The 25712-nt window shown below is 39.4% G+C and overlaps 1 protein-coding gene across 1 annotated transcript in view; it reads right to left on the bottom strand.

Moving 5' to 3' along the window:
* Positions 1-11132, bottom strand: part of LOC121441886 (desmocollin-1-like) — a 28929-nt gene extending 17797 nt beyond the window's left edge. The window contains exons 1-5 of the mRNA XM_041643227.1: positions 11070-11132; positions 8559-8643; positions 6743-6945; positions 5499-5618; positions 3927-4082 (exon numbers count right to left, since the gene is read on the bottom strand). Coding sequence (XP_041499161.1) covers positions 3927-4082; positions 5499-5618; positions 6743-6945; positions 8559-8643; positions 11070-11132 — 627 coding nt within the window. The remainder of the gene's footprint in view (positions 1-3926; positions 4083-5498; positions 5619-6742; positions 6946-8558; positions 8644-11069) is intronic.
* Positions 11133-25712: the final 14580 nt, after the last annotated feature.

Raw genomic sequence — 25712 nt, 5'->3', positions numbered from 1 at the left:
TCTTCTTTGGGCTCCGTGACCTTGTGTCACTTGCTATAATGGTTTCAGTGCCATGGATCTGTTATTTTTATAGCCTTTCCCTTTTCAATTTTTCTGGAGAAATATGTTTCCTTCAGCCCTTTTATGCTTTCCTTTGTTGAAATGTCTGTCATCTTGGAGAACTTTCAAAGAGCTCCACCCAGGATTTGGAATTGAAGTCTGGCCTGACAGTGAGAATAACTAGTGTAGACTGAGTGAGAACTCTGGACAAGCAATGACAAAACTGAACAGGTCCACAAGGGCCATAACAACGCACAGAATGACAAAGGACAGAACTCATGTCTGGGAACGGGATCAGCATCACTCCACAGGATGCTTCTGGTTGAAAAGGGAAAAAGAGGCCAGGGTTTTGTAGATTATTTTCGAAGGTACAAATCTCCAACTAAAGAGGAATGATTTGTGGAATAATTTTGAATGGGTAAAGAAATCTTGCTTTTTATAAGAAAAAGTACATAGAAAGCGATCTGTTGAAATGCCCTATGTCATTAATCCATATAAGATTAAGTAAATTTAATGATTAAACAATCAAACAAACAAACAAAAAACCCCCCACTAAATTGTAATAATGGAATGACCTGCCCGGAAAATCTTCAGAAGCCAAGATTAAACAACACAGCATGGGGCAGAAGATAGAACATGAACACAGTGAAAATAAATATTGAGTTAGCCTCAAAACTGTCTTTCTTAGTCATTGGCTAAATGAAATTATTTTAAATACAGCCATTTATTATTAAAATCTCACATTTGTATAAATTAAATAAAAGTGGATGATCAGGAAGTTGCATCAAAGCCCCCAGTACAAAATTCTAGAGCATGCATATTTCATGTCTCTAAAGAGTTATGTTTGCATGTGATATTGCCAAAGCTGTGTCATCCAGCGTTAGAACACCTCTGTGGTAGGTAGGATAGCTAGTAGCAGCCTAAAATTAAGAAGACCGACTTCTGTAGGTTATGTTTCACTAAGATACAAAGAACGGTGATAGATATAAGATGTGCTGGAAGAACAAGCCATAGAGTACAGCTTTTTATAATGAATTGTTGGAAAAGACCACAAGAACTGGAGGTGGCAGATGACTCCAAGGACACAGTGTCCTCCAGACACAGCAGGATGCATGCACAGGTGAACTCAGACTGTGGAAGCACAGGGCAGCACAGGGTCAAACAGAGAAATTCCAGCACTAGAAGAAGTGGGCACAAATGCTACCTCTAATGAACAAGCTATTCACAATTAATACCTGCAAGAAAGAGAAACTACGTGTTTTTCAATGAACCATCATTGGCTGTATAAACCACACTCCAGGGAAGGCTCTAACCTAAGAGCAGTAAACCAACACAATACAAAGGCCATGTTTTTCATGTGAGGGGTTTTTTTTTCTTCCCATTTTGATACCTTTGTCTTGCTGAGTATTTTGTTTCATTTGTTTGTTTGTGTCTTTTTTTTATTTGTTGTTTTGTTTTTTAGAGAGAGATTAAGTTGGATGAGTAGGGAGGTAGGGAGGGCTGAGAAGAGTTAGGGAGAGTATAATTTTTAAATATAAAAGAGAAAGGGACAAATATATTTATATAGTCTTTTATAGTAAGCTAAAAATAATTAAATGGCCATTTTAAAACATTGATATATAATTTTAGAGCATATTAATTAAAACTTTTCCTTTGACAAAATATTCCTTTCTGCTTCTAGTGAGTTTATAGTTTGCCTTTTGTTTATATCTTCTTGTGATACTTTACTTAGTAAATTCTAGTTTAAAAAAAAAACATATTTTGCAAGTGGTGTTTCTTAATGCCAATTTAGACTTAAACATTAGAAAAGCAGAGTAGTTCTCAAAGGGAAATTGCCCAAAAGCCTAATGTTAAATATAGACTCCAAATTATTTTATTCAACTCTCCCATAAAAGTGTAAAACTGGCAAAGTACACAGCAAGAAAGGAGCTCTGGGCACACAGAATGTTGATTCACAGGAAGGAAGTGCATGGCTGAGGAGGCTGGGGGAGGGGCTGTGAAGAATTGGGGATGAATACAGACAAAGACAAAAATTCATTGTATAAATGCATGAAAATGTCAAGCAATAGTAAAAACTTTTAAAATACCAAAGACTCCTATTTTAACAATCCCCCAGCAGTATTTATAGTAAGAAACAAGGAATAACACAAGGTTAAAAACCAGCCCTTATCAGAACTCTGGCAGAGTGTTAAGTGAAGTAGATCCCTCAACAGCACAGCAGATGGCTTCTTAAGTCTCCAGCAGAGTGCCTTCTGGGTAGCCACTCTGCTTCTGGGAAGGTGCTGTCAAGGCAGCAAATGGTTGTGCCATCTCTAGCAAGCTTCACTTGTGTGTGGATTGAAAGGTGAAAGCAGTTCTGGTGGGGCTTGGTGTGGGATACACAGTTAGCTTACATAAGTAAGACTCTGGGGTCAATTGCCAGGATCAAGAAAAGCAGAGATGAAAATGAAAAGCATGCTGGGCTAGAGAAAGCTCTGCAACAGAGCTCTTGCTGGCCTCCACTGCCCAATGCTTGCTTCCCACTCCCAACCCTTCGGCAATTCAAAATGAACAAGTTACATGGTGCTTGGCTTCTCTCTGCTATAGCTTCAGTAAACATTCTTCAGAAAGTGTTTCAGATTATTAGAAGTAAGACATGTTTAATCTAGAGAACTGAAGAGACATAAAATAATAAGAAAGTGTCACACCTTTGCACTCCATGGTGAAATATCTACTGTGGAAATTGTGTTTTAAAAATCATGCTACCTAATGAGTTCTTTGATGAACATTCCAGAGCAAACACTAGCCTCCCCTGTGTCTGCTCTTGATTTAGCTTTCTGCCTTTGTATTTCACATTCCAAGTGTCAAGTACCACTCAGGTTAGAGTTGGTTGTAGTTGTTTATCTTCCCATCCCTCTTCCCTCTCCTCTACTCCCCCCCCCCCATTTTTGTTTTCATTCTTCTCTTGCTATTGTGATAGGCTGTCATTAAGTAGCCCAGGCTGGCCTTGAAAATCCTCCTGTCTTGGCCTCACCTCTGCATTGCTGGAATGGCATGCCTGTCCAACAACAAACCTGGCTTCAAATAGGCCATTCTTTTACAAATACACCTTCTTGGGAGTCCTCCACACCTCCTTCTCACAGCAGTTAACTTCTTTCATAGATGGCTATGAATATGGTTATCAACCTCCCTTAGTTGGTAACTAAGTTGGGAATTGTAAGAACTTAATTAATGTCCCATGACATCATTCTCCTAAGCCAATGGATATCTCTTGTACACCCCTTAAAGATTAGAATGCTAAGCAGATGTGTACATTTGTCTTTAGGTAGAAGAATAAGACAGATTGGTAAATAAGTTCTAGATGCCTAGGAAAACAAAATGCTATTAAAGGGTTAAATTTCTGAAGAATGGGGAAGGAGGAAGTAGCACCATGCTTAGCAAGGCCTGAAATGGTAGACCCAACCTACTTATATATGCATTCAGAACCCCTTGGGTTATGGCGTCAAGCTAAAAACAACTAGGTCAGACTTTCTGGGCATCAGTCCAAGATCAGTTGTTTTGCTTATCTTGTTTTCTAGATCTCATGTGTTTTATGACATAAAAACATGGGCCAAAGCAATTGAAGTATTTTATTATAGAGAACTTTGAGCCCAAAGAACGTCTGTGCTTGAAAATTTTGTCATGGTGTTTACGCATCCTTCTCTCCTCTACCCATTGCCCCCCTTCTTATACATACTGTCTGTTTTTCAGCCTAGTGCCAAGGGAACTTAAAGTTTATATTGAATACTAATAATATTCTACATATTGAACAAATTATTAGAACTTAATATTTGTAAAAAATAATGTTTAAAATATCAATACATGAATAATAAACACCTACTCTTAAATAAATATTTTAGCAATCTTACCAAAAATTGGTCATACTGCTCACGGTCAATGCTCCTGGTACAATAGATGTCCCCAGTGTCTTTCTCTATGTAGAACAAATTGAAAGGCTCTTTGTCCACTCCTGGTCCACTGATGGAGTAAAAGATGGTGTAATTCTGGGCAGCATCAGATTGAATCTATAATAGGAAGAGATTATTTGGAGAGGAACAAATATATTTTGGGGGGTTGTTTTTTTTTTTTTGTTTTTGTTTCTTGTTTTTGGAGACAGGGTTTCTCTCCGTAGCTTTGGAGCTCTGAGTCCTGGGATTAAAGGTATGCACCACCACCGCCCAGCAGAACAAATAGATCTTGATTAATATCTTAATCTAGACTCTTGTGTGAGTTTGCTTTCAGTCGCTTTTTCTCTTTCCTTTGCTCCTTCAGCCACCACCTTCCATTTTTTTCAAAATCTTATCTTCATCCTTCCATGTGTGTAGCCACAGACTCTGTCCGTGTTTGATTCCTAATGTTTTCCTTCCCATGCAGTTCTGAGGCCTGGAGAGCAGTGTGCCTTTGCTGTCCTGTCCTTCCTGTGATTTCAAATTATTTAGCGTTGAAAACTGTACGATCACAGGTGATACAACTTTGTGCACAATTATTTCAGCAGACTTCAGATTGTTCCAAAGCTGCCCTATGCTTTTATATCACTGTGTGACAGCGAGTCAGCCCGATTACTAAACCAAAAAGTAGCCAAGTTTTAGGGGATAAGTGTTCATTTAAGCCAAAATTGAGTTTTGCAAAATTGGTAGACCTACTCTCTGCAAATGAAATCTAGCATCTAGGGTTGAAGAGATGGCTCAAGAGTGTAGGTGCTTGCTGCCAAACCTGACCACCTGAGTTTAAATCTTGGCACCTACATAGTGGAAGGAGAGAGCCAACCACTTCTAGCCATCTCCTGACCCATACGCATGTGTTTCTATGGTGCATTGATGCTCCCTATCCCAAATAAATAAGTAAAGCGTTAAACACACAAACTTTAAAAACTGGTATAAGAAATGAAGAAATTCTATGGAATCATTATATGTTCCTCATTGTGATGAATAGATGATACCTGTACTGCTAATAACTTAAATCCTTCATTCAGTATTTCATACATTATTTATTTATGTACTTTATTGGGAGGTGGGGATAGAACGTAGGAACCTGTGCATGCTGGAAAACATACTACCACTGAGCCACATCCCCAGCCTTTAAAGTTGCACTTTAGTTGTTTAGCTTCGTGTCCTCGTGCTACTCCTAACAGTAGGAACAGGGGCTGTCTGACTCTTTTGCTGACTTTTAGGACCCTATTCTAATACTGAGTTCCTTTCTCCAGTCTTAATAGGAGGGGAGGCGCTTAGTCTGACTGCAACTTGATATGCCACATTTAATAGGCATCCATGTGAGGCCGACAGAAAGGGAGGAGTGGATGGAGGGAAACAGAAAAGAGGTCAGGGGTGGGGAGGCTTGCAGGAGAGGAGGGAGGGGAACCTGCAGTTGGGATGTAAAATAAATAAATATAAATGAATAAAATATTTAACACATCTGAAAATTTAAAAAACCATGGGACAGACCTGTTGAACGTGTTGTGGGAATGGACCTAATGAGTTCTCCATCAGCGAACACGGAATTGGAGCCCATCTCCTCTTACTGCGCTTGTGCACTGGGTCTTCCGTATGTCTCTTCCTAAATACCTACATTTGATAAGCAATGAAATACAGCATTATTTAGCATTGTCAAAACTGTGGTTTTCCATGTACTGCAAGATAGAGAAAATAAGTAAGGATAATACATGACAGTATCATGGGCAATCTCTAAAGAATTTGTATTATGCTTTTTCAGTAAACACACACACACATGCACACACACACACTGACCTCAGACAACATCCTTTTCCCTAGTTCTATCTATTCCCTGATGTAACCAGTCAGCAGTCAGAATTTGGTTGGTCGGTGACATAAGCATCTTTGTGAAGTTATTGTCTTTTCCTGGCCCCTGCATTGATGATCTATTAGCAAATACTTAAGAACTGGCTTCATTTCATACAGAATGGTACAGGTGAAATCCATGGAAACCCTGTCTACAAATATTTCTGTACCACCACAAAAACGTGAACAGCATCTATTCAAGCAGCTTTCATGCCATTTGGATTAAAAAGAATAATGTTTTATAAGTACGAAGCTTATATTAAATTCAATGAAGAATGGTCCTTGCAATCAAAAGAGGTTTAATTCAGAAATCTGTTTATAAAATTAATCAGTAGTTTTAAGAGTCTAAGTCATTATACTGAGTTTACTCAAAGGCAGCTGCCAAGGGTGGCAATCTCCTCATGCCTAGGACTCATTACTCTTAAATACAAGACAGTGGATTTAAGACACACATACCCCTATTGACCGGGCCACATAGCCACTCTAAAGACAGGGGCCTTATAGAGTTTTCTACTACGCAAGCAGGTCCCCTTGATGAGTGACATAAGCCCCATTGAAAGGAAGCCACAGGGAAGGGTGGCGCTGCATGGCCGGCTTCATTGTTCTCTGAGACACTCCCCAGCCTTGTTCTTGTTCTTCAGGTTAGCTGTTCTTCCCACCACACCTCAAAATGTATCTGAATCCTTTGATATTCCGATTTTGCTCACCGACCATGGTCTTCTTCAGCAATACCAACTGTGTAAATAGTGTATATGCCACTCCCTTTAACAGTCCAGTCCTTGGTTGTGAGAATGTTGAGTGCAAAAGACAAAGGAATCACTCAAGGATGACATTAGCCTTGCAGATGCAATGGGGGCCCTGTAAGGACCTCTGGCCCTAACTGGCTTTACCTTTTTTTCTTTTGCTGACAGTTCAATTTCTATTTCCTTTTGCTCCTGACTCTGACTGTTTGAGAGGAAGATGGAGAACCTCCTCTGTTCAGAAGACAAGAGCAGGTCATGTGTTGTAAAGATTGTGCCGTCGTCTAGAACTCTGAAGGCTGGGTCGCTGGACAGGATCAGGCTGGCTGATTTGAGGCACTGGTCCAGATTCACTGCAGGGAGACATTTCACAGCAATGTCAGGCTCAACTGGAAGGGAACGAGTCTTACAGGAATGACAACCGCCAGTAACACAGAAGGAGCAGAAAGAGGGCGTGACACTGAACACCTGCCCTCCTGAAACGTGGGGGCTGTAAAATCTAGACTAATGGAGTTTTGCCCCCCTCCGTTTTCCTTCCTTCCTTTTTGGCTATGCTGAGGATCCAACCCAGGACCTCATCCAGAAAAGTGAAGCCTCTACCAGCTGAGCTACATCCCTGTCTCTCCCATTACTTTCATCATGAATTAATTTAAGAAACAAACTGTTCTGCAACTTTATTGGATTTGGTTTGCTTCTACTTTCCCCAGTGTCCACAGGTTTGTGAACACAAGTTCTTGACTTCATGACAGTGTGAAAATGACATATGCATGGGAGCAGCTGACTTTGAGCATGGGGCTTTAATACTGATCTCTTTTTCAAGCTAGGAATATGTGGCCAGAGTTATAAGCTGCTTCTAGTGATCCTCAGATGAGGTGATAGTAAGGAACCATGTTTGCAACTGTACAGTGGGGCCTGTTGCTAAGATGCAATGCTTGGTAGACTAGGTGTGCTGAATGCATTTTCCCTTACTTTCAACTTATAGTGGGTTTAAGGGGATGTGGTGACTCTGTCATGATTCAAAAGCTATCTGGATGTAGACAGGTTAATATATATGTATTTATATCTTTATAGATAGCATATGTAAACATGCATATACATATATAAATACATACAATGTACTATATACATATAATACACTATGAAACAGATATATATGTATACAATGTTCTATGAAACAAAATATATATGATTAATACATGTGTAATTTGTATGTATTATATACATGATTTAACTATATGTAAATTTCTGTTCTATAGAACATTATAGACTTATATAGCTTTAAATTGCATTCATCATAATATGGAGTCAGTAGATTTTTAGATTAAGTTAAAATTTATTTGGCAATAAGATAAAAGTTATGCTGCAACAGGTGAGAAACCTAGTAAGTTCTTGTGTAATATTTCTCATTAATAATGCAAATACTCTTCACATAAAATCTTTCTGAGTTTGGTAAGCTCAGTACTTATTGCATACTGATGGCTGTGACAGCAAAATGCACTAAAATCTTGTTTGACTTTCACAAGTTAGTCTGTGGAATAGACCATATAAATTCTCAGTAAATATGTACTCATTGCTCTCGACCACAAGTGCAGATTTTATATGGAGCGTTTCAACTTTGCGATTTGTTTCATGTTTCATCAGTCAAGAAACCTGACACAGGCGTTCTGGTGCCTGAAGAGCTGATCTGAGATAAGCTTCTGGTTTCAATGCTTTCCTGTGTTGAAACCAAAAAGATTTTCTTCATTCTGTGATGTTTGCTAATTTTTCTAGCAAGAAAGATACAAAACCAAATTTGGTAGTTTGGCTACTGTCAACTACCATAAATGAAAAGGGAGCTGCTTTCCAGTGTATGACAAGTTTCAACGCCGAGCAGCAATTACATAACTTCCGTGCCAAGGCTTCTAAGGGCAGCCAAAAAGTAATCGCAGTAAGTAACAACTGTCCAGTTCCCATGACGGAGTCTCACCTTTGCCTACAAGTGTTTCAGCCTTAAGATGAGCGGGAACTTGAAGAGAAATTTTTTGACAGGCATTGCAAAATAACACCAGAACCTTTAAAAAAAAAAAAAAAGAACAAATTCAAGTATCATGCAGGATCACATTTTTTTACATTACAATTTTGTCTTGTCAATAAAATTATTAGTAATTTTAGAAACAAACCTTTTAATCCTCTACTTTTTTCACATTCATTTTGAAGTGATTTGGTACAGTCTTTAGGATTTCCAGGGTCATTTAGTATCAGTGAAAAAATTAAGTGACTAGTTCTTAGGACTACAATACTATTATAGAATTGCAGCAAAATGTGTTATACACCATCAGATTTATACACCATCAAAGTATTGCCTGCATGACTGCCCACAAACTGCACAGGCCTTCAGCTTGAGAAAGAACTGAATTCTAGAACTCTATATGCATTGATGCACTAACTCTCCAACCGCTTTTTATTATTATTTTTGCTCTTTGAGGTTATTGTTGAGGAAATGAGAAATCATTGAAACATTTTTGAGGCTCATAAAAATAATACTTAGAATCAATCTACTGTCATTAAATCCACTCACTGCTCAGACTGTCTTAGAAAAGAAAAAAAACTTCAAAATCTGTTTTCAAATCACCTAGCTACATGTTTTAAATTAACAGAACTCTCTGAATTTTAATAATATTCAAGACACAGCTATTGTTATAGGAATTCCATGGCACACAGACAAATTATATTTTTTAAAAAAAATGAGTAAAAGTTATGAGCTTGTAGAATTCTATAAAACATTTTTATTTCTTCTGTGTCACTTTATATTTATCCACTTTCCTCTTTATTAAAATAATTTCATGGTCATAAAAAAAGACCACAGTTTAGATTTTCTAGTATCACACAGATCAATTTGTGATCAGTTTTGCTCAAAGACCAAGTTCTAAAGTTACAGGACTCAATATTTGCATAAGGATTAACAAAACGGTTAATGTTCATATTAAGGATGCTGTATCCTTCTTCCTCAACTCAAGTCTACTAGGTGTATCATAGCGGCTTAAAACAGGTTGTGAATCTGTTTTACAACTCTGGTAGGCATATATGTGGCAAGCTGCCATTGTATAGGTCACACTTGCATACAGCTACAATTTAAATAACCACATATGAAAACAAGAGACCTTCTTATTCATTTGACTTTTAAAAATATAGTCATCTCTAATGCCAAGAATTACACTAGACCATGCCTCCAGTCTTGCTGGGGATAAAGTCTAGGTAGGCAATTGTCTACAGGTGCAATGTGAGAAAAGCCCTTCATAATTAGAAAGGGATGCACAAACATATACATTTATATATGCAAATATCCGTGTGCATATATTTTATAGGATAAATCTACATTTCCAAACCTATCCTCATTTTAGTTCCTCCCTCTCTTAAGAACCCCTCCTCATAAATGTATCTTCTTTAGACAGAAATAATGGAAGTCTCCAGAAAACCAGTCGTCCCTCTGCCTCCAAGTGAAATTGGGGTCTAAATGGCTTGAAAGGAGCTGTGATCTTCCCAGTCAATATAGGAGTCAAGGGTGAAAGGGCAAAGGATGAGCCAAGGGATAAGGGGCCAGACAGGGACCAGAACCAAAAGCAAAAAGGAACTGGTTTTAACCACATTTTACTTAAGCAATGCTAACTCCAGTGGTTTCTGTGTGTTCTCCAGGTAGTCATAGCATGGAAGTGGATCATCAAACCTGCACTATAAATTATTCATATGAAGAAAATGTATGTGCTCATCATGAAAATCCCCAAATTCTGAAAACATAATTTACAAATAAAGTATTTTTGGTAAAATAAAAACTCAAAAAAAAAAACACAGGAACCACAGTGCAAAATTTCTAGATGGAGCTTAAAGAAACTTTCCCCATCAAAAGCAAACATAGCAGCATCTTGTAAACAGGTCAAAGTGACCACAACCCAAGTGGAAGACAGCTTCATGGCTATTCCAGTGACTGACACTTTCCTCTTGCTGAGTTGAACTACAACCTCACGTGAAACATTCTATCCATCTTTTAAGGCTTCCTTAGTGAACTAAGAACATCTTGAGTAATTCACAGCTGCACCAAGAATTCTCTTCTCTTTTTGCTGCTCAGTAGAATAACATGTTAAATGCATGAGCTTTATATATGCCTAGTATCTAAAACAAATCTCAGAAACATTTGGACCAAGTTCCAAAAAGGTATTTCACCACTCCTTGGGGGCGGGGGGACACAGAAACCTGAATGAGGGTTTCCCTTGAAAGACATTAGGACGTAGGTACTGGAGCTGGAAGAGAAAGCTTATCCCCTCCCATCCAAGGTCCCAAGCCCCTCGACTCTTCTCCAAATTGTTCTCACATCAGGTTTTTTTTTCCCCCGTCTCTATCCTCCTTGCCTTTCCTTCCTGCCAAGACTCACTTTCAAGACCCAACTGGCAGGAGGAAGCAGGTGAGAGCATGCCTACTTCCCTAATCCTTGGAGGTTACTCACCAGGAGAGAGAAAAGGAGCTGCATAGAGAAGGTGCTCCCTGGGGCAGCGAAGGCCACAGCCATCAGAAGAGGTCCCAATGGCCGGGGATGGTGAACAGCTACTAGGGTGGCCGGAGCGCACAGAGAGGCCAGGCAAAGGCTGCTACTTGTCAAGATGCTCTGCGGCCACGTTGGCACAGCTGGGGTGGCTTTGGAAGAGAGTCAGGAGACAAGAGATAAGTAAGAGGAGGAGGAGCGATGGAATGGCCTTCTTCCTTGGCCGCTCTCCCTCCTTCCAGTCCAACTACCTTTGGATGTAGAGAGGTTTCCTACAAGTGGGGAGAGTGAGGCACAAAACACCCCATGCCCAGCCACTGGCTCCTCCTCACAGCAGCTTTCAAAATTTCTCCTGCCACTTAACACATAGTCAGAAGCAGAAGACAACACCCTCCATCCTCAGCCCTCCTCCCTTTCCCCCCAGGTAGAGGCTGTGAAGTCCTCCCAGTTATTATGTCCTCCCACAGCCTCCGCTCCTTCTTGGCCTTATTAACCTGCCTTGCCCCCCGGGTGCAAACAGAAATTGTGCATAAACCCCATGCAAAAAAAAAAAAAGAAAAAGAAAAGAAAAGATGCCTTGTTGGGTGCATTGGCAAATCAGAGGACGTATGCTTGTGCAATCGCTTCCATCTGGAGTTATCTCCCCATCAAAGCATTCAGGTATAGCCTGTGCCATGAAGCTCTACAGCTTTGCCGGAGAGATGACATTCCAGCTGATGCCCCCAGCGCATTATGTTTATCTCCTGTTATTTTCTGTCTCCAAGGAGTCAGTCCTCTAGACATCACAAGGACTATCCCAAAGTAGATCAACCTCATAAAGACAAAATAATAATAATAAAGTAACAAGAACATAGTTTCCTTATTGCTTTCTTTTTGTTACACTGGAAACTTTATTCTTGTATTGTTAGCCCCTCCCCCTGCAGAACAACTAAAATCTACCCCACTAATCACATGAAATCATTCCATTCTCCCTAATTGTGTATTACAAGTAATACGGAAGCTGACCTAGAGGGCTGGTGTAATGATGTCACAGCATTCAGGTTTTGTAAACACCAACGACTCTTGCAGTGGGGACTTTAGTGTCTTTTCTTCTGTTTTAATTCAAGTTGTTCAGTCTCAGTTGTTTTTGACAGCAGTGACAGAAGCTGGGGGAGAATGACAAATATTGCCAGTTATTCGGTGTTAGGTATGAGGATGAACTAGGTTCACATTTTCTGGGCGATTGCTATAAATCAAGAGCCATAGCAGACATTTCAGTTCGTGTTTCCAATAGACCAACAAGGGCTCCTTTTAGCAAATGGACAGAACTTTGGGAAAGTAAACCACATCCCTGTGTTCCTGAACAAATGTGTAAAGTGTACTGGACATACAGCTTAGGCCATGGGTTCATTCCCCAGCACCACGTAAGCCAGGAGTGGTGGTGCATGCCTGTAATCTCAGCACTCAGGAGGTGGAGGAGGGGGTCAGATATTCATGGTTATCTCTGGCTGTTTAGAAAGTTAAAGGACAGCCTGGGATAAAGGAGATTTTGTCCTAAAAAACAAATAGACAGTGTCTGCCCACCACCAAAGTAGTACCTTTTATTTCATCTCCTTATTTGTTGAAGCTACCTACAGTTGTGCAAACAGATGAACCCACTGGACAAATACTGAAAGATTCACATAACAGGCTTTGTGCTCTGCTAAGAAGGAGTATCATTTAAGGAGAAAAGAACTGGAAATCTCATGAATCCAAAAATAGTCCACTTTTTGGAGATCGCATAAAAGTTTAAAGGATAAAAAAGGACACTACAAAATAGTAAAGATCTTATCACTTACAAACAAGGTAAGTAGCAGATCCTAAGATCATAATTCAGAGTCTAATTTATTATGCAAATATTGCATAATCTTTCATTTACCACAAACTTACTGTCATAAAGAGAAAGCTTAACATGTAAAGCCTCACATGGTGCATGTATTTCTTTAATCATTAGCTTAAGGTACATCAAGAAGGCATCTCGATGACCTAAACAGTAAGTCCTAAGGAGACAGGGCAACACATTTCAGAGAAATTGATTACATGGGGTCAACTTAAAGGGAGAACTACTTAAGACAAAAACTCAAGACCTTCAAACAGTTACTATTTTAAGCAACTCTAAGGTATCTCCCAGGTGAGCTCATTTATTCTAAGACTAGACCTGTAGGAATACTGTACTGATAAAGCTATACATGAGTGGAAAAAGCCAGATTCTGTAGTGGAGGAAATATTGGCTGCAATCCTATGGGGAAAACATATAAACAAAGGAAAAAGGACGTCCGAGCTATTGAAACCAGCATCCTGAGTCTTTTGATTTCAGTATGATACAGAAACAAACAAACAAAAAAGCATTAATTTTCTCTGGTGACCTTCAAAGTTGAATAGTGAAAATCTATTTTTAATTATAACTTACTGTCAGTTGGTCTTCTTCTGTATTAAGCATCACATTATTAAATGCTGCCTTTGAAGGTGAGAATATATTCTCACTACCTAGAGAGAAAGGCCCTTCAATTCCATTGAACTTGGAAACTGTCTGTGTAAAAAGTTATTAAATTTAGAAATAAATTATTTGTGAAAATTACTAGGAATGACTTCTTAAGGGTTCTTACAGAGATTACTAATTAATTATACATAAAATAAAAATGATCACTTCAAATTATTATCAAAACAGTTGTCAGGCCTAAGAAAAGAAATGTCAGCACCCATCCAAGGGCAATTAGGGCCCCCTCCATTTAGCGCCCACACTTAATTCAAACTGCTTAAGTGAAGCATGATTTCCTTCATGTAAATGCATCACAACTGATTTAACTGAGCATTTAAGTCATTCCTAACATTTACTCATTATAAGGACCAACTTTATACATAATTTTTGTGTGGATTTAGTACTATTTCTTGAGCTAGAGGTATTTTATGTTCGCAATGTTCTAAATTAACTCTTTCAAGTTAAGCATTTTCAGAATTTGATGTTGAAGTACTTGATAGGCTAAGACACTCATATGTCTAAATTATGCAACTCTCTTGGTGAATTTCAATTGAAGATGACACTTAAAATCTTTAATATTCTTAATTGTGCCATATAATAGCAAGACATTCATTAGAAATAAATATTTTATGCAGTTCTATTTCTATTCTCATTAATAAGGTAAATGAGGTCCTTATAGTTATAGATATAATAATACTATACATAATAGATATGCACAATATAATGTATAGAATATATATGCAATGGAAAAAGAAATAATCTGGGAATACTTTTAGAAGAAGTTCCATTAAGAGCACACTTCTCCACTTTACAGTTGTGTTAACTATGGTTTCTTTTGTGCAAATGAATTAAGAGTGATTACCATTAAACAAAAGAAACTACTCTCATTAAAGCATCCACCCTCTATGTCATAGCCTCAATTAGTGACTGGCCTCCAATTATCATTATGCTATGATGCTTCTGCAATCAATTGGTAGCAGACAACCCTCCCGCAATGTCATAGGTCAGGGAACATGAATCTAAAAAAAATGCTGAGCTTGTGAACGCCCAGATTCCACTCTCAGAGCCAGATTCAGATTGGAATGGGCTCAATATGTTGCAAGTCATCAGACAGTGCTATTCCACCGTGTGTCTAGAACTGATGAATAATCATCTATTGTATCCAAAATGCTGCTATAAAATGTAAAGAAAGCAGAATGAGCAGGAAAGAGAAACTGTGCGTGATGATGAAGACACTACTGGCAAACAGAAAGGGAGTCTATGTATAAAATAAAATAAAAGGAATATGTGGTCACATGCATATTTAGGCATAGAATTTCAGTGTTTCAGGAGTTCAAGGTAGACTGGGATATGTGGGAGAAAACTACCTAGCATCAGTTTCTGGCCTAAGGCACACATGTTTAAACACACGTACACACGCACAGAGTAAGGGAGACAAATCAATTTGTCTTCCTCACTATAAATGTTTCTGAGATTACAAAAGATGAGAGTATGTCCTTTACTGGAGGCTGACATCTAGTTTGGAGCTAGATTGCATGAGGAATGGAAAACTCTAGAAAGAGGGTAAGCTGGATATATAACAGGGAAGAGGGCAAAATGAGCTGAAGGGGAAATTGGTCAAGGTAGGAACAACTTCTCTCAACAGACACTCAGTGTCTCCTCTCTATGACTCTGGAACTGCTCTAGTCTTGCCAGAGGGTAATGAAGAAGCCGGTGAGGAAAAGACTGACATGCAGTGGGGAGTGGGAAGCTATAGCTATAGCACAAGCCCCACGTCTTATAGAGAAGGGAGACAGTAACCCAGCACGGTAGGGAAGGACAGTGATGCTGTTTGTGTCACTCTGTCACAGGAAGAAGCTCGAGAGATCACTTCAGAGATGTGAAGCACTCAGAAGAAGTCAGAAGAAGAGCAGCCTTCGGTGCAGTCTTGTACCAGTAAGTGTCTTGAGACATTAGTTAAACCTAGAAGCAGAAAGACACTCAAGAATTTACACCACACAAATCAAAACATTCTGAATAAGCGATTTGTCTCTAATGGTCTCTAATTTCCTCAGTGTCAATTGTTAAACATCAATCATCGTAACACTGATGATTCATTTTCTGTGCTTTGCAATAATCTTCTTCTGTCCCTGATAGTGATCTTACACACACACACACACACACACATCACACACATTACACACAATGCACACACTTCTCTTTCCTATAGCATTAACAGAATACACATGTAGGTTGACGGTAAGTTAAAAAGTCAGTAGAGCAGCATGCCGTATTGATAGCTACATGACAAGCAGCTCTGAACACAAAGGAGACCGCAGTGAGAAAGAGAAACAAAGAATGAGCCCCACATTCTATCATGTTACTGTTGAACATGGCTTCTGTAGCTGTATCAGTCACTACATATTTACTTCCTAAAAGAGAGATGTATCTTTCTAGTCTTGCATGCTGATTCTAGACTGCAAATGTTTATGAATAGATCTATGAATTAGGATACCATATATGTGAGTCAAGGAACAGAAGCCAGCTATTAGCACAGACATACTTATTTAGGATAATCTGAGAACTCAAACCATACAAGTAGTCAGAGTGCCTCTCTTTTAGATTAGGGACTAAGAGGAGGGAAAGGAGAGGCTGAGTATGGGTGGCAGGTGGCTAGGGTCTTCTTCTGTAGACAAGGCTGGTTTTGCACTGTCAGTTGTGTCTCGAGAGTTCAGGATGTGGTGCAGAGCACTGTGCCATTCTCAAGCATGCAGGAACGGATACTGCACTCTGTGCATGTGGCACCAGGTGTTCTGGCTTAAGATGGCCATGTAGCTGTTCTACCAGCATGCAGTATTTAAGCTATGACAATGTAGAAGGAGCTCCACTTCCCTGCCCAACTCGTCTGCACTTGACCACGGCAGTTTGATCTCTACTTGAGAGAAAATTGTTTAAAAAGGAGCAACTTGAGCAAAGCTCCATTGGTTGGCTCTCTTGAAGAGGATAGTCAGCAGAATGGACCTCCCTGCCCTTCCCAATTACCTCCCAAATGGGAACAAGGATCAAGAGGTGAGAGTCGAATATGAACTAAACAGGCTTGATTGCCTGCCGTTCTGTATGCAGTGCTATCAGACCCCAAGAACGCAGTGTTCCTTTGAATGGAAGATGCTGACTGAGAATTGATGAGGGGTCCAAAGACGAAAAAGAAAGTAATGGTCCTCCCACAAAATATCATCTGATAGGTACTTTACTGGGATTGAGTACATAAAATTTTCCGCACTCTAAGTCATTGTTTATATGTCCTGTATAGACATGATTCTAGGTGGATAAAACATATGTGCACATAACACATTTATTTAGAATGTTCTTAAGGGAACCAATGGACAAACTATGAATATGCAAAAATGCATATGAATAAAGTAGAAAAATAAGAATTTAAGTGAGCATGAGAAAGTCTTGTCATTAGAACAAAGCAAACCAGTCCATTTTGTTCCTTTTGTATGGGATAGCCTCAGTTCATTTGTTCCTTTTCTATGGGATAGCCTCAGTTCATTTGTTCCTTTTGTATGCCTCAGCCAGTGTTTACCAGAAACAGAAGTTCAAAGGTTTGTGTTCTGGAAGGTATCAGTTTCCTTGGTCCACCACAGACTTACTGAGTCAGATTCTTAAAATAATAGGCAAGGAATGTGGATTTGTGTGTGTGTGTGTGTGTGTGGTATGTGTGTACATGTTCTTATGTGTGTATGTGTATGTGCAAGTGTGCACGCATGTGTGTGCTTCTACATGTAGAGGCCAGAATGTTTTCTTTAATCACTTTTCCACCTTATGATTTTATAAAGTTTCTCACTGAACCTGGAATTCCTTCCATCAGTCTAGCTGGCCAAAACGTCCCAAGGATCCTGGTGCCTCCACCTCGCTAGCAATGGGATTACAGCCATGCATTGCGGTGCTCAGATCAGATTCTCATGCTAAGGTCTAATCTTGGGTCAGTGTGCTTGTGTAGTACCAATGTGATGTCCGTGAGTAACCTGCATCAGATCTAAATATTTCAATCAGTTATAGAGACCTTCCAAAATTATTCTTTTAAAAACCCATTTTTCCAATTAAAATATACCATTCTGAAAAAAAGTGGGACACTTATGAGGCTCAGGAAGTTAACAAAACGTAAAAGGCACTGTTTATAGTCAAAGTAGATAAAGATTTTGACATGGATAAACTCCATCAAGGGAAGATTGTGATGGGATGGGCATAAGTATAAGAAGGGAATGGAAAAACAGGATAAGATAAAATTATTTAAGAGATCAACCCAGCACTTGGGAGATGAAAATTTGAGGCTAGCCTAGGCTACATAAGGAGCACTTCTCTTGAAACAAGACAGAGAGAAACAGAAAGATGGTGGAGGGAGAAAAAAATAAAAGTTTGGCAGAGACATCATAGGAACATGAGACTGAGGAGTATCTGGATAGAAATAAAGAAGTCATGTGCTTTAATGGAAATCAAGTTTCAAGAAGCTGTTAACAGAATCTATGGATAAAACTCAAATAGCTGAGTTCTTGCCTACCATGCAGGAAGTCCTGAGTCTGATTCCCATCACCAGAAAGTAGTGCTATATGCCTCTAATCCCAGAACTCAGGAGGTGGACACAGGAGGTTCAGAAGTTTAAGTTCATTCTCAAGCTCAAAGCTAACCTTGACTATATGAGACCTTATCCCCAGAAAAAAGAAACCATGCACTTGTTCCTCCAGAGGAGTGGACACCAGCTAGCAAACTAGAAAAGTAATTCACTGACATAGTTTTAGTCACACCACAAAAGTCAATAGAAAAGTTCATAACCAGCTTCACAAAACTAGAAGTGGTCGGGGAGATTTCACCCCAAGAAAGTACAGTGGATGGCCTGCCTCAGAGACCATCTGTCTAGGATGATACCACTAGCAATGTCACACAAGACATTTGACACTGCCATCTCAAATCTAGGCTCATAACTTTGAGTTTCAGAACCATTGACTATCTACTGGTTCAGGATACTCAATAGTCCAATTGAAATGACGAGATGGTAAATTGATATTTGAGATCTTTTGTCATATTCAACAGAAACCAAGGGTCAAAGGTAAGAGATGGGTGAACTAGACTAAAATCATCACCATTGCCACAAACACCACACTAATTATAGTGGCTCTCATTTATTGTTTGACTTCTACACATTAGACATACTGTTAAATTCTGTATATGTATTATCTCAATTCATGGTCATAACAAGTCCATGAAATGGGTCTATTATTATCACATTTTATAGACAAGTAAATTGAGACCCATAGAATTTAAATAACTTCTTCCCAGTCAGAGAGCTAGTAAATGGTGACATAAATATGAGCCTACTGATACCGGCTGAGGCCCTTTGACTGGAATAAAATGTTGGAATCTGGGCTGGGGAGGTTGTTCTGTCAGTAAGAACACTTGCCAAGAAAGAGGACTTGAGTGTGAATCCCCAGAATCCATGTTAAAAACATGCCTATGTTTATCTGTAACCTCAACAGTTGAGAGTACAGACAAGCAGATCACATATTTAGTTCCATGTGGTGATGAGGATCAAGACACTAAGCAATAACTACCAACTACCAACTGACCTACATCCTCCCCAATAACTATCAACTGGCCTACAACCCCCCCCCTTATAACTACCAACTGACCTACATCCTCCCCAATAACTACCAACTGGCCTACAACCCCCCCCCCCCCTTATAACTACCAACTGGCCTACATCCCAAGGAAGTTTTCTTGTCTAGGAGACATCGTTATAGTTCTCCCTGGCCTAAGCTGTGCAACCAAAGTTCAAAGTTTCTAATTCCACCGATGTTCGCATAAACAGCTGACTTCTTCAGACTTTTTAGTCTTCTAAACCAAGAATGAGCTAAGATGCCAAGCAATCATTTTATAGAATCTAGTAAATGTTCATAATCTTCTGCATAGAAATGCTGTGTATTTTTTATTTAGGCCATTTTATGATCCTTCTATTTTATACTGAATATTTATAAATTAAATGTATTTGAGTTTGTCCCAGTGTAAAGGAAGCTGGTGAATGGAAGATAACTTTTAGCCATAGTGTTAAATTTTATTTTGTTCTGACAGAAAGCTATTTCCTAGAAGGAAGTTTCTTTCTACTTTTGTTCCATTCCAAAACACCTAGATATCATCATATACATGTGTATATAATATAATATAATATAATATAATATAATATAATATATTTTCACACATACACACACACACATATATATTAATTACTGAGTTCTACAGCTCAGGCTAGGGAGAATTTTAAAGATATCCCTTAGACCAGAAAACGTCCCTGGTATATCGGTCAATTAGTAGAGTACTTGTCTAGCATTTTGATTCCCATCACCACACACACACACACATATATACATATATATAAAAATATATATATATGACATATGTATATGAGGGGAGGGAAAGGGGGTATGAACTAGAAATATTTTCATTTTTCAATATATTGATTTTTATTCATTTCTTTTCCTTTTCAATTGTTTTGAAGTCATTTTGAATTGCTTTATCTACCTGTAAACTGATTGCATTTGCTTGGGTCAAAGGTCTACCATACAGGAAAAAAATACAATGCAGGGTTAATGTTTAACCATCATGGTCAAAAACTTATGATTAACAATGCCTTGAGGATGGATTAAAAACTTTGTAAAGAAGACAAAAGGAAATATTGACTTTGACTAAGTTTCTGTGCAATAATCAGACCCATAGCTGTTTGAGTATAAATATTTAAATGAAAGAAATTATAAAGCTTCCCAAGGTTCTTCTGTAAAGAACCCCCTCTTGTTTGCTGATTAAGTATTTCCTCACTGAACATGCTTTAAATGGAGTTGTTTTTCCAATGACACCATAACCCAGTAACAGGCAAAGTCTGGAAAGAGCTTCCTGAGGATGATGTCCTTGGCCAGCAGTCATTCTCCCTGCCTGGCTCCCTGGATACACACAGTATATGTATTCATCTGGATCCAACTTGAAGCCCATCCCACCCAAGGTTCAACTTTTCTGCCCTCAGACACAAATAGGTCATCGTCTACCCCCATCCTCAAGGTTCCAAGGGTGTCACACTGCCTCTGACATCTGGGCAGGCTTTTTCTCACACTGATTCTGCCAGCCTGGGTCTCCTGAGCTGTGAGATCTTTAACTAGAGAATTAGTATGACTTTGCCTCTGCTTTCTTATCCATCTCAAGGCATAATAATAGTCTCCACCTGGTGTTTCTTGTGGAACATGGGATAATATATATAAATTATATGGTAAGTGTATGACTTGAAGTACTTGGCCACTATATGTGGTTGATTAATCAGGGAAGGAGAAGGGAGGTGGCCTTCCTAGCTGCAGGACCACCAGGAAGCAGCTTTCCATTGTGCTCCCAATCTTTCCTTAACCTGTCCTATGCCTCCCGGATATTTAGCACCTGGAATTCCAGAACTTGTGTGTGTGTGTGTGTGTGTGTGTGTGTGTGTGTGTGTATGTGTGTGTGTGTATGTAGTCAAAGGTACAGTCTTCCATAGTCTGGGCCCTACAAAACTATCCTACAGGGGAAAGGGGGTGGGGGTAATAACAGGTCTCACTGGGAGTTTAGAGAAATGAGAGTAGGTATTGGGCACCAGAAAGCAAAACAACGAAACAAAATCTTACAATAGTAAGAACACCTTTGAAAACCCTACAATCTGCACAGTCAATTATGGGGACAGTTGAATAGCTAGCTTCTGCTACTCTCAAGAGCTTGGTCAGGGGTTTCTTCACTTTTCTTTAATCTTTTCTACTGAGGTTCCATATTTCTGTTGTTTTCTCTATTTTCCTTTGATTCTATGGTGCTTTGCACATACACACACACACACACACACACACAAGTCCATGGTTATTTATATATTATATCATTGTATTATAGATATATAATGATTATTTGACACTGTAGTGGATTGAATGAGACATTTCCATTGGCTCATATATTTGACTACTTCGGTGGCACTGTTTGGGGTGGTCATGAAACTTTTAAAGCATGGAGTTTAGTTGAAGAATAAATCACTGGGGTTGGACTTTGAGAGTTAGCTTCATCTCATTGCCAGGTTTCTATATCATGTTTGCAGATGAGATGTGGCCTCTAGCCTCTCTGCTCCTGCAACTGCCTGACCTGCTTCCCCACCACGGTACACTCTTATTTCTCTGAAACTCTAAAGCAAAGTAAAGACTTCTGTCTACAAGTTACTTTTGGTAACTGATTGTTATCACGTCAACAGTAAAGGAACTAATGCAGGCACCCTAATACAGGTACTTTCATGCTTGTATTTAACGTGTTTCTGACATTTTGTCCCATTATGTTCTCTCTTTCCCTCAAATACTGCTAAAGCACTGCTTCTCAACAGGTTTCCCTTTTGCTTACATTCATCTTTTGTTTGTTTGCTTGCTTACTTGCTTGTTTTCTGACCTACTGAGTTCAATTTGAGTTGCTTATATGAACATGGGTGGAGGCTTATTTACTTGAGCAAGGACAACTTACTAGAGCCTACAATACTGAATCAAATAATTATTCCTCTTCTGGCAACAACAGATCGGAGAGGGTGGCCTACCAACCGCACGCCACAGAAGGAGGGGCATTGTGAGTCCCTTTCCAATCCATGATGGACTCTTGATTGGCCCCATCTTGTTCAAGTCTTGTGCTGACAACCACGGTTGCTGTGAGTTCATGAGTTCAACAGTCATACCATATCCAAAGACTCCATTTCACAGCTCTCCTTCCCAGCCTCCAGCTCTTCACATCTTTCCACTTCTTCTTTGACATCATCTGAATTTTGGAGGACTGATAGAGATGTACTGTTAAAAGCTAAGCACTCAACACTCACTTATTCTTAGCACATCTCAGCAGTAACTATCTCCCACTACAAACAGAAACTTCTCTAACCAAGGCTGACATCAGCACTAATTTATGGTTATAAACATAAATATTTATGAGGCAGTTTGACAACATGTCCATTTAACAAAACAACAGTAGCAGCTTCCCCCAGGGCCTATACTTTCCAGAGCCAGGGGCTTTTGATGGGGTTTACAGCATCAGATATGAATTCTCTAGTGCAAAGCAGGCCTTAAATCCAACCAGAAAGATGCTGGTTAAGCTTGCGTCTTTCATACCACTATCGCACAGTGAGCACCCCTAGCCTGGCAGGTACGTATTGCAGACACAGGGTCTACCACTGGATAAACCCATTGTTGACTTTTCCCCACTAGACTGCACAGCATCCCCCAGGGAAAATGGTGAGGGGGCGACCTGTACCTTAGTTTCCTTATCTATTTCTATTCGTGTTCCTTTGAAACCTCCTTTTAGGTCACCAATAAGCTTATCAAGGCATTCCCTTAGACAAAGGTATTCACTCTTAAATCAACGTTTACCTGGAAAAATGCAAAGATCACCACCACCTCAGAGGTCCTGAGGAGACAATCTGATAAGGATGAAGTGACTTACCTGTGGAGCTGATAAAATGTTGTCAGTGATAAAACATCTCTTCAGATGCTTCAAGAAGTATGCAAGGTGTGGTGGCTCAAGCCTGTGATCCCAGCAAGCAAGACACGTTGGCAAGAGGAACATCTCAAATTCAAAGCAGTTTGGTCTTCATAATGAGTTCCAAGTCTGCCAGAGCTATGTAACAAGACCTTGTCTGAGTGAGCGAGAGAATGAATGAATGAATGAATGAATGAATGAATCGAAACATGTTATTAGGAGTAGCTGCCAAACTGTATGAAACAGGAATCTTCCGAATTCACTTTTCCATGTGGCTATAAAAGGCTCCGCTTCACTTACGAATAATGTTTGTGCTGTGACACTTTTTCCGCAATTTCTTTCACCTCACCGCTATGCCGTTTTATCATTATTTTCTTTTTGACATTGCATTTTAATTTTTTGACATTGCATTTTAATTAGTTTCTCCCTTCTCTTCCCCCCCCCAAACTTTCCCATATGCCCTTCCCTGCTCTCTTTCAAATTCATTTTTAATCAATTATTATTATATGCATATATGTATTTGGATATGCAGATACATTCCTAAATATGACCTGTTGAGTCCCTATAACGTCACTTGTGTGTTTCTTTTCAGTGCTGATCACTTGGCACTGGACAACCAATTCCCCCCGGTTGTCTATAGTTCTTTGTGTAGGGTTGAGGCCTCGTAGGCTTTTCCTTAGGCTTCATGGTGTCTTCTTTATTCAACTCACATTTGGGTGGTCATGTTGGTGAGACTTCTTTACAAGTATAGCCTTTTATGTTAGTAGGAGACATGATATTACAGAAATCCCCTGATTGGCTGGCTTTTGCCCCTTCTTCCACTGTGTTCCCATGGGCATGTTTTGTAGGTGTATCTGATGGAACTGGACTCACAAGTCTGTGTACTGATTGGTTATGGTTTTCTGTAGAGCATTTATATCTTTATCTGTCTGTAAAGAAGCCAATAGTTTTTAACGAGTAAAGGAGCAAATACTCTTCATTTCCCTAAATCCAAGAGTAAAACCCTTTACATCAAGCAGTTAGGGCCAGACAAATGGCCCAGTGGTCTAAACACAATGGATAGTACATAACACTTAAATGGTTTTACCAGGTTCTTTCCACTGTTTTGGGTGTTTTACATCTGTCACCCCCCTCCCCACAAACACACACACACACAGGTTTGGGAACTGTGAGGAGTGAATATATTAGCAGACATAGGATAGATGCTTTTATTATCCCATCTTAAAGACAACAAACCTAGAACATAAAGTGCCCCTTAAAGGACACCCAGCTAGTTGATAATTCAGAAGCATTTCAATCCAGGCAGTCTTAGCCACTGGACTAAACTTCCTTTGCTCAAATAAAAGCAGGAGTAGATTCCAAGAATATCCTAAAACAGTTGATTTCGCTATGGGAAATGGACTTTTGCAGAATTACAGCAGATAGCATTCTAAAGAGCTGAGGACAAACAGGGTCTATCCTGAAGGGGTGAAGCTAGCGTGTACAGGGCAAAGATGAGGAAATGAGATGGGATAGCAAGTAAATAAGACTTTACAGCCTTGTTTGACATATTTTCCAACACTGCAGTCAGAGTGATGAGAAGCAGCATACCCTGCTGCCTTTGTGGCACTGGTTTCTCCCTAGCCCAAGTCCTAGTGTGTGATGATTTGGAGCTTTTCTCTGAGTAGCATCTAGATGAAGCAAGTTGGGAAACAATCAGTTGCTCTCAGTAAACTAGAAATTCCTGATTTCCAACCAGACAAGAAGAGCCATCCTGAGATGGGAAAGATCAAGGAAACTTCCTGTCTAGCAAGCCACACAGGTAACACTGATGCAAGCTGAGGCTTTCACAACCCTTCTGCAGGTTGAGTTCCCTTGTTGCTTGCAAGAGTGAAAGGTTCCCTTCACTCCACTCTTCTCCAGCTCTAGATATCGGGTTACTACAATTATTTAACTTCTCTCCCCCCAACACAAACCAGCTGAGGATAGAACCCAGAGCCTTGTGCTTGCAAGGCAAGAGCTCTACCACTAAGCTAAATCCCCAACACCTCGGGTTACAATCATAAACAAGGAGCTTGTGAACCATTTCCCCTTTGACACAGAAAACAGACTGGAAAGCCCAGTCTCATTTCCTACTGATAAGAACCAAATTTACCCATAAAAGGAATTGGTATAACTAACCACACCCCACCGCACCCATATACAGAGAGTTTAGCAGTATCAAAAGTCCATGCGTCTGCTGTTACATTGCCTTCGGTCAGTATTTCAAGATTGTCCAAAGTGTCTTTCTTAACACAAGACATATTAATGCGAACATCCCTCACTGCACAGCCTTTTGACCAAGAAATTGACTAAAAATCTACTTTGCAGTAAGAAACATTTTTCTCACACCTAACCATAAAAAAAAAACCCTATGGCATAAATATCTGTTGCTAAGTGAAGTGGTAAGTTATAATTCTGTTATCTATCACCTCATCACACCGCTTCCATCCAGAGCACAATGGAATCCAAGGAATGATTCTCAAATCCATAAGCTAATAGGAATTAAAGAAAATAGACTATGGAAAATAATCAATTCATTCTGTCACCATGCATTTCAT

The sequence above is a fragment of the Microtus oregoni genome, unplaced genomic scaffold (genome assembly GCF_018167655.1).
Source record: "Microtus oregoni isolate MIOR12 unplaced genomic scaffold, Mior012 000082F_ref0000272, whole genome shotgun sequence".
NCBI classification, from domain to species: Eukaryota; Metazoa; Chordata; class Mammalia; order Rodentia; family Cricetidae; genus Microtus; species Microtus oregoni.
The sequence above is the reverse complement of the archived record's forward strand: the minus strand, read 5'-3'. Positions and strand labels throughout refer to the sequence as shown.